Source organism: Danio rerio, chromosome 19 (assembly GCF_052040795.2).
Source record: "Danio rerio strain M-AB ecotype USA chromosome 19, GRCz13ab, whole genome shotgun sequence".
Lineage (NCBI taxonomy): Eukaryota > Metazoa > Chordata > Actinopteri > Cypriniformes > Danionidae > Danio > Danio rerio.
Window position 1 is genome coordinate 2,265,001 of NC_141039.2, and position 8,987 is coordinate 2,273,987.

The 8,987-nt window shown below is 34.5% G+C and overlaps 2 protein-coding genes across 2 annotated transcripts in view; both read left to right on the top strand.

Annotated features, from left to right (window-relative positions):
• Positions 1–8,987, top strand: part of dennd3a (DENN/MADD domain containing 3a) — a 400,395-nt gene that overhangs the window by 179,568 nt on the left and 211,840 nt on the right. The gene's annotated exons all lie outside the window — the stretch shown is intronic.
• snrpd1 (small nuclear ribonucleoprotein D1 polypeptide) lies at positions 849–8,874 on the top strand. Its single transcript, NM_173252.2, is given in 4 exon segments — positions 849–1,006; positions 1,598–1,674; positions 8,305–8,496; positions 8,587–8,874. Coding segments are annotated over 4 exon segments (360 nt in total). The 5' UTR covers positions 849–992; the 3' UTR covers positions 8,664–8,874.

Genomic DNA, 8,987 nt, shown 5'->3' on the forward strand with positions numbered 1-8,987 from the left:
AAATAAATCTATTCCTGTGGTTGTTAAATGCAGCTTTTTTTTAAACTGGGAAAATAGAAATAGAGTAAAGACAGAATAAAGCTTTCATTATATTATAGTATCTTATTTATTCATTATCTACAATGAACAGTATTTTGGAGCTTCACTTTGATATGAAAATGACACTACATGAAAAATTGTCTAAATTTAAAGCTGTATTATACTTTTATTATCTTAAAACACAAGTAAAGCCTTAAATATGGGTATTATTGCTGTTTTGGTTTAATAAAAGTGTGTTTTTATTAACCTATTTACTGTATCGTCACTGTGGGGTTGCCAAATACGTTAAAACTAAATCTATTCCGGTGGATGTTGAATGCTATTTTTTTTATTGAAAAAATATAATTACAAAGAAAAAACTGAATAAAGTTAATATTTTATTATAGTATATTTTTATTCATAGTCTAAAATAAATCATATTTTGGAGCTGCGCCGTGATATGGAAAAATATTTAAAAATTTATAAAAGAAAGTGTGAAAATTTAAATCTGTATTATACTTTTATTATCTTAAAACGCAATTGAAGCCTTAAATATGATTAATTTTGCTGTTTTGGTTTTTTAAAAGAATGCTTTATGACCCTTTTTACTGTAAGATTAAATTATTGTTGTCTTGGTTAATTAAAATAGTGTTTTTATTAACCTATGTACCATGAGATATCGACATTGACAAATACTTTTAAGCTATTATCATAATAAAAAAATGTTGTAGCAACATTTTAACTTTTAAATTTGCTTATTTATGTTTATAACATGCTTATAAATGAAATTACCAGCGTGTAAAAATATTCCGGTGATTTTGTTGAGTAATGGCAACCCTTCTGTCCTCAGAATTCTGTTTCCCTTTCACCCAGGAAGTGATTGTACCATCTCTCCAGTAGCGTCCTACATTCGTTTTGCGCTACAATTTTTTCTCATCTAGGTGGAGGATTTTCTCTCAAAGTCCACCGCCATCATGAAACTCGTCAGGTAATAAACATCTACAGCTCTCATACAATTAAAATACACATAGAAACTTTGCGGGTACGCGATGTATTTTATTAGATGGAGCCGGATTGTGTGTAGCTGCTAGTTAGCCGTTAGCTTCATCAGGCGGGAATGAATGAATGAATGGACGAGCGTTTGTTTGAATGTTTTACTCATTTGTTTTAAGCACATACGTGTTTTAAACTATGTAATAAGCGAGTTTAGTCTTAGATTAATAATAAATTGTGGGTTTCTTGGTGGTAGTTTGATCATGCGGGGTCTTAAATGCAACAAATACATAAACAGAAACAACTGTCAATGCTAAGTTAATTACATTTATTTACTAGTTTCTAAAGATGCTAGCTGTATATAATCATTTAATTATGTTAATAGACACTATAGTGTGTAGTTAGGAAGTCTAGAGATTATTGGATATATAGTTTATCATTTGTTTTAAATATAGTTATCAGTTTATTATCATTAGTAAGCTGTAAATACTTTATATAATCATATTGACAAAATGCTTTATATGTAGATATTAGACGTTATGTTAATATAATTGTTTACCATTGTTTTTATGATTGTGACCTGCAGGTTTTTGATGAAATTGAGCCATGAAACCGTCACGATTGAGCTGAAGAATGGCACACAGGTCCATGGCACAATTACAGGTAATTATTATTTAAAGTAATGCACCATAATCACATTTATAAACTGTCTGCAATGCGCCTGCTTCTTTAAATGAGGTCATATTATGCATTTTCTCTTTGAATCTGATGCATTACATCTCATAGGTGGCCAATAAATGTGCTTATATTGACGTGAAGTTGGTTTTATATTAGCAGGTTTAGACTTTGGCGTTCTATGAAATAGCAAAGCAGTTTTTAAAAAGGTGAATACAGATTCATTATGTTTTACCACGCTGCTTTGAATATTTGATCTGAAATCACATATAAGAATGACTTCAAAACAATATTAGACCGTAAACATTATTGTGCTTTATAGTCATTTGCTGATAATATGATTCCCCTATTTAGTATTTGCAAATAATACTTTTCTGAAATTATATTAAATCTGAATGTGTGAATATAAAAACAACTTTACCTCAAGTACATCTGTCAGCTCCCCGAAAATATGCTTTTAACCTTTTAGCTCAAAATGACTTAACTTAATTGGATTGTTATGCAATAATGTACACCTTTTATAAAGCTGCTTTGAAACACTAGTCATTGTAAAAAGCGCTATACAAATAAACTTGAATTAAAAAGACTCATTGTATATGCCCTATATTGTGCTATTAATAATAATAATAATAAATATAGCTGCAAGCAGCAATTAACGGGGGTCAAGCAGTTTAGCAGGGTAAGGTCATATAGCAGTTAGGATGCCTGTAAGTAGTTTATTCGACAACGAAATATACGATTAGAGTGTTAAAGTTTATAGATTGAGCTAACAAATGTTTGATTAAACACTCCAGAGAAGCAACTTCGATTTTTACATATTGACAAATTTTTAATGAACATTTCGAGTGACCGCTTTTATGTCAAAGTGACCAGTATAAGCAGCCCTATGATATAATGTGTAGATCGAGTCATGACACCTTAGACAAAGACACGACATGTCAAATTTTAAGTTAATCAGATAAATGGTTACTCAGATACAGTGATTTTACAATGTATAACGCCATCATGTGGCTAATGTCTGCGAATTTCATGCTATGACCTCTGATTAACCTCTTGCATATGTGTGACAAGTTTGGTGTAGATATTTCAATCCATTCATGAGTTATGGCTATTTTAGCTTTTCCCAACAAAAATGACAAAACTATATAAACTAATAATTTTGTGTTTTAATAAAAGAATTTAAAAATCTACAGAGTAAAAGGTGTGACAAGCTTTGACAAAATTTAATCTTAAATGCATTAACTGTGTTCAGTTCATGTCAATTTGGGATTCAGAATGCATTACATAACATAACATTACATCACATTCTTTGCTATAGAGCAGTAAAATAAACAATAAGTGGTCTGTTACTGCCATCTAGTTGCCACAGTTGTGATTTTCTTTACACATGTTTTAAAACAAGGTGTTTAATTATAGAACCAGTTTTGCCTATTAGAATTATTACACAGAGGTTAACTGTGACCAAATTAGATGTTTAATGCATAGCAGTGTTTATATCAGGTCAAAATGTGATTCAGAATGATCCTAAATGCAATTTCCCTGACTTTAAACTCAAAAAAATGTAGAACAACAAAGGTATGCAAATATTATGAACAATAAATAAGTGGTCTTGTTGTGACATCTAGTGGTTAGAAATGGTAGGTGACAGTTAAAAGTCTGTGTTATAGTGGCTAAAATGATAGAATACTGAAAATATGTGTTTTTGAGACCTTTAAACATCCAAGATGGGCAAAAAAAAAAAACTTGCAAATCATTTCAGTGATAGGTGTGTAAATGAAGCACATTTACTGCCTTTTTAAGCCATTTTATGATGTTTTTAGAACCATTTCTACTATTATAGCGCCACCTATTGCCTGATCACCACAAAATTTTGCATGTTTATTCGCATTGATATGCCACATGAGCTCATCAATTTCTGTGATGTTTTGGGTTTTTCTTATTGGTTTACAGGCATGTAGGTTCGTGTAGACACGCCCATTTTTGTAAATGAGCCTGTTACAGCTATCTAAAATGGAAAGTTCAACTTTTTTTTGATAATTATTGATCTACTTAGTCCAGAGGTTCATACAACACTGGTTTCGTTGCGATTGAACTAAAAACCAGGGACTAGTTCGCAAAAGTAGGTTTGTACATATTGATGGTTTTTTTAATGATCGGTGTGAGTGAGATCAGTGGGTTTAGTGTCAAACTGTTCAGTATGAGCAGACCTATCATATGATATGTAGATTAAGTGTTTTTGTGAAATAGTGTTTAAATGAAGCACATTTACTTTATTTTTAAGCCATTTGGCATGCTTTTAAGACTATTTTTGCTATTATAGCGCCACCTATGGTTTGATCTTCACAAAATTTTGTAAGTTTCTTTTCATTGATATGGCACATGTGCTCACCAATTTCTGTGATGTTATGAGTTTTCCTTATTGGTTTACAGGCATGTAGGTTCGTGTGGACACGCCTCTTTTGTAAATTAGCCTGTTACAGCTAGCCAAGGAGAAAAGTTCAACTTTTTTTTGATAATTATTGATCTACACAGTCCAGAGATTCCAACAACACTGGTTTCGTTGCGATTGAGTGAAAAACCAGGGACTAGTTCGCAAAAGTAGGTTTTTCCTATATTGATGCATATTTTACGAACGGTGTGACTGACAGCAGTGGTTTTAGTGTCAAACTGTTCGGTATGAGCGGGCCTATCATATAATATGTATTTTGTGTGGTTTTGCAAAAGGTTGTGTGATACACAACCCATTACACCTTAAAATTGCGTAAAATCGCCCCCTAGTGGCCGATTTCTTTCAAAATTCTTACAGACCTCTAGGTCCATAAGTCGAACATACCCAGCGAGTTTCGTTCCGATCGCTGCTTGTTAACCTTGCTAAATGGCTGCACAATTTTAATTGGCTAATGGCGGCCATGTTTTTTGAGATGTGTCATTGTCCTTATAATATGTCATGGCAAACTGGTCAAAGACACTGCATGCCAAATTTCAAGCTGATCGGACAAACGGTTGTAAGGTTAGGGTCATTTTATGGTTTTTAAGCTTTATAGCGCCACCATGTGGTCAAAGTCCGCTGTTTTTGCACTGTCACCTCAAATTGAGCTTATACATGTGTGTACCAAGTTTGGTGATGATATCTCATTCCGTTCAAAAGTTATAGCTCCAATTAGCATTTAGCTTCAATTAGCATTGAACATTGTTGTGTACTGTTTCGAGTGAGAATAAAAATGTCAACTTTTTTTTGATAATTATTGATATTCAGTGTCCAGAGAACATTTGAGAGCTGGTTTGGTTTAGATTGAGTGAAAAACCTAGGACAAGTTCGTAAAAGTAGGTTTCGGATAAATCGCGATGTAGCGGGAAAACGGTGCATCGTAGAGCAAAAATTTCTGCTATACACTTTTGTTCAAGTTAACCCAAGGATTCAAAAAATGTAAAGTTTTTGAGTCTACGACAAACGGTGAACGATAAGCGGCCAAAAATGTCCAAAAAGTGTTTTTTTGGCGCCATAGCGCCACCTATGGTCTGATTTGGCTGATCTTTGGCCAGAACGTAGTGTACCGGGGTACTACCATCTGGCCAAGTTTCAGCTCTCTCGGCCTTACGGTTTGGTCTGGGCAATAGTGACTTCGGCAGAATAATAATAATAATAATAATAATAATAATAATAAAAATCTTAACAAAAACAATAGGGTTTCAGCGCTTCGCGCTTGACCCCCTAATTAAAAAACTTGTTATACATTGTTGATGAACTAATGCCACTGAGTCAGACTCGTATTATAATAATCATGTGAACAGAAAAACAATAGATCATGGTATTGTGTGAAAATTTACATCTTTACTTGTGGAGATTTTCAATTTTTAGACCAGTGATTCCCAAAGTGGCAGTCGGGACCTCCTGGGAGGTCGTGAGTCCTTGAGGGGGGGTTGCTTGGTGATTTCCAAAGTATACATATAAATAAATTATTAAAATTACCATATTTTATCCATAACCTGCAGAAGATATTGTTTAATAGTTACATTTAAAACAAAAACATGTACATAAACAGACAGCAGCGTTTACATTTTTTTTACATTGGATTACGACTCCTTGAGTGATTACGCTAGAATAATAACACAGCAATAGTGTTAGTTGCAGCAGATTTATTTTACGGCTCAATGTTAAACTTTGACACCTTTACAGCACTCCTGTACATCAAAAATAAAGGCCCCGACTGAACATAGTGGACGATCTTTTAGTGGCGGTCTCCGAAATTAAATCAAGAATAGACTTGTGCTGTATATATTTCACGATTCTCATTAAGTGAGGTTAATATTAAATTAAACAAATGAATAGTGACTATAAAATGATATGGTTGATAAACTGCTGCACTTTTGTTGTGTTGTCAATAAGCTTGTTTATATAGTTGCGATTGGTTTGTGTGTGCATTATTGTGTACAGTGTTTGTATGCTTATAACTATGCCAACACAGATTTTGCGTGAGCTGAATTCCGCAGATGTTTAGCCCATCATTAATTCTGTTTATTTACTTGACTAAATGTGTGTAAATCTGTTTATTCAGTTTTTAAATTTATTTCAGTGATATTATTGACTAATATGAAAATGTTCGTTGGACTTATGTACAATGCAGTTTGTACAGCAATATTTTCTGTCTTTTAGTAGAGATATTATATGAGAGACTTGCTTTGTTTATCAAATAATGTGAATCTAATTGGATTAGCATTTTAAACATTAAATAAAAATTCTATATAAAGATATTGTTTTTTTTTTATGTCATATATTAAGGTTTTAGTTATAATACTCCCAAAATAATTCCGCAGATCTTTACCAAAACTCTCCGCAGAAATAGCAAAAAACGTCCGCAGATTCAGTCTGTCCCTACTTATAACCACCTCCAAGGATAGTGGGGTTGTGAGTTACTAAAATTGTTATTTTGGGGGTTACGAGTTAAAAAGTTTGGGAACCCCTGATATAGATAATAGCAACTTTTCATTTCTTGCTAGTTGTAATACACGATGTCAGTACAGAAGAATCAAGTGAGATGCTAATGGTCTAATCTGATTCAATGATTTATGCTAAGCTAAAAGTGCTCTCACCAGACCCAGAAATCAGCTAAACGGATTCATAAATGGGAAAACTCGCCTGTTTAACTCTCTAAGGGGTGGTAAAATGAGACTATTTCTTTAAAAAAAAGAAGTTGACTATTCCTTTTAAAATTGTTAAACACACAATGGACCCTGTTCACAAGACTGTTATGATGTGTTTAATGGTCATCAGTAGAGCTGCACGATTCTGGCTGTAATAAGAATTTCGATTATTTATTTATTTTTTGCTTAAAATCAAGATCACGATTCTGTAGATATAAAATAAAGGTTACTATTAGTGGGCTATTATTATTGTTATTTCTCAAATATATAGTAAAAAAAACTATATTAATATGTAGGTCTACTGTTTATTCTCATGCACAACACTTTGTGTTCGCTAAGAAAGAAAAAAGCATATCAAATGCCTGTAGTCTAATCATAACTCCATAACACCATATGATTATTCAAGTGTTGTGCACGCTTTCAGGTTCATTTTCACTGCTAAGTGCGTTTCATACCTCCCGCGCGGCTCTCAAACAATCACTGTTTCACAAACTTAACGTTATTTACAACTTTATTACCTTTTATTCACAGCCTATGCAGGTTCTGTTCGCTAAAGTAGACTTCATTCACAGGCGTGCGCCCGCCCTCTGTCCTAACAGCTTACAGTCAGCCGCTCACGTCATGTGTTATATAGCGGCTGACAGAAATGACATTTTGGGGTGAATTATACCTTATAAATACAGTATGTGACTCTTTCAACTTCATTTCAACACCAATAGTGTCCACATTGCTGAACAACGTATGTAAAACAATGTGTAGACCTGTGCAGCCGCCTTTTCTCACCTGAACTTGAAAATATGATTGACAGAATCATAAATCCTGAATTAAGATCGTCTAGTGCACAGGTGTCAAACTCAGTTCTAAAACGGCCGCAGCTCTGCACAGTTTAGTTCCAACCCTAATTAAACACACCTGATCAAACTAATTGAGTCCTTCAGGCTTGTTTGAAACCTACAGGTAAGTGTGTTGGAGCAGGGTTGGAACTAAACTGTGCAGGGCTTCGGCCCTCCAGGAATTGAGTTTGACACCCCTGGTCTAGGGGCTCGAGTCGAGATCGCAATCTTTTTTTGATTAATTGTGCTGCTCTAGTCATTAGCATCTTAAATTCTTGAAATATTTAGATTAAGAAAAATAATCAGCATTTATATGTATTTATGTGTGTGTCATATGATCTTGCAATCAAAATTGCATTAGAGTGTACAGAGGTGGGACTGTAAATTTGACGTTGTTCTCTCTTCTGGCTGCCGTTATCAGTCTCACACTTTATTTTTTTCCTTTTTCTGAAAGTCTTTAAAACCATCATTAAGTTTTTCTGTTATTATTTTATCGAATAGAATTGTAAAAAATATTTGTTGTACTCCTGCATTCACTGCGCTCTGAGTTCTGCTGCTGAGAAACCTGGAAGTGTGAAACGGCTCCATAAGAGAGATGCTTAAATCAACCCTTTATGGTTTGCTCTGTGAATCCTCTGCTCAGGTGTGGACGTCAGCATGAACACACACCTCAAAGCTGTGAAGATGACCCTGAAAAACAGAGAGCCCACTCAGCTGGAGTCGCTCAGCATCCGAGGAAACAACATCCGCTACTTCATCCTGCCGGACAGTCTTCCTCTGGACACGCTGCTGGTGGACATCGAGCCCAAAGTCAAGTCCAAGAAGAGAGAAGCTGGTGAGTGCTGCAAAATACACCGAGCATCAACACACAGATGGATTGCTTGTCTGTGATGATGTATAACTTCTTACCATCTCTGTCCTGCAGTGGCTGGCCGTGGTCGAGGAAGAGGACGTGGTCGTGGCCGAGGAAGAGGACGGGGCCGCGGTGGGCCGAGGAGATGAAGATCTCAAGCCACTGTACTTTTGTGCGCGTTGTACAGCATTTTTTGTTCTTCGTATAGGAGATATTTTGCGTTTTGTACATTAAATTCTGTTCTTTTGACAACTGTTTCGAGTCTTTTGTTTTGTGGTGATCATATGAGGGATGATTCTGCAAGGGTGTCTGGTTATTTTTCTACATTCTTACCAATAAAAACTGCTTGATTGAATTTGAGTTGTGTGCAGGATTTTTCCTTTTTAAGATATAAAAGCCAGTGTTGAGGTCAAATTTAAAAACAAAATGTGTTTAGATTGAATTTTGATAAGGTTTAGCAAAGTGCTACATCT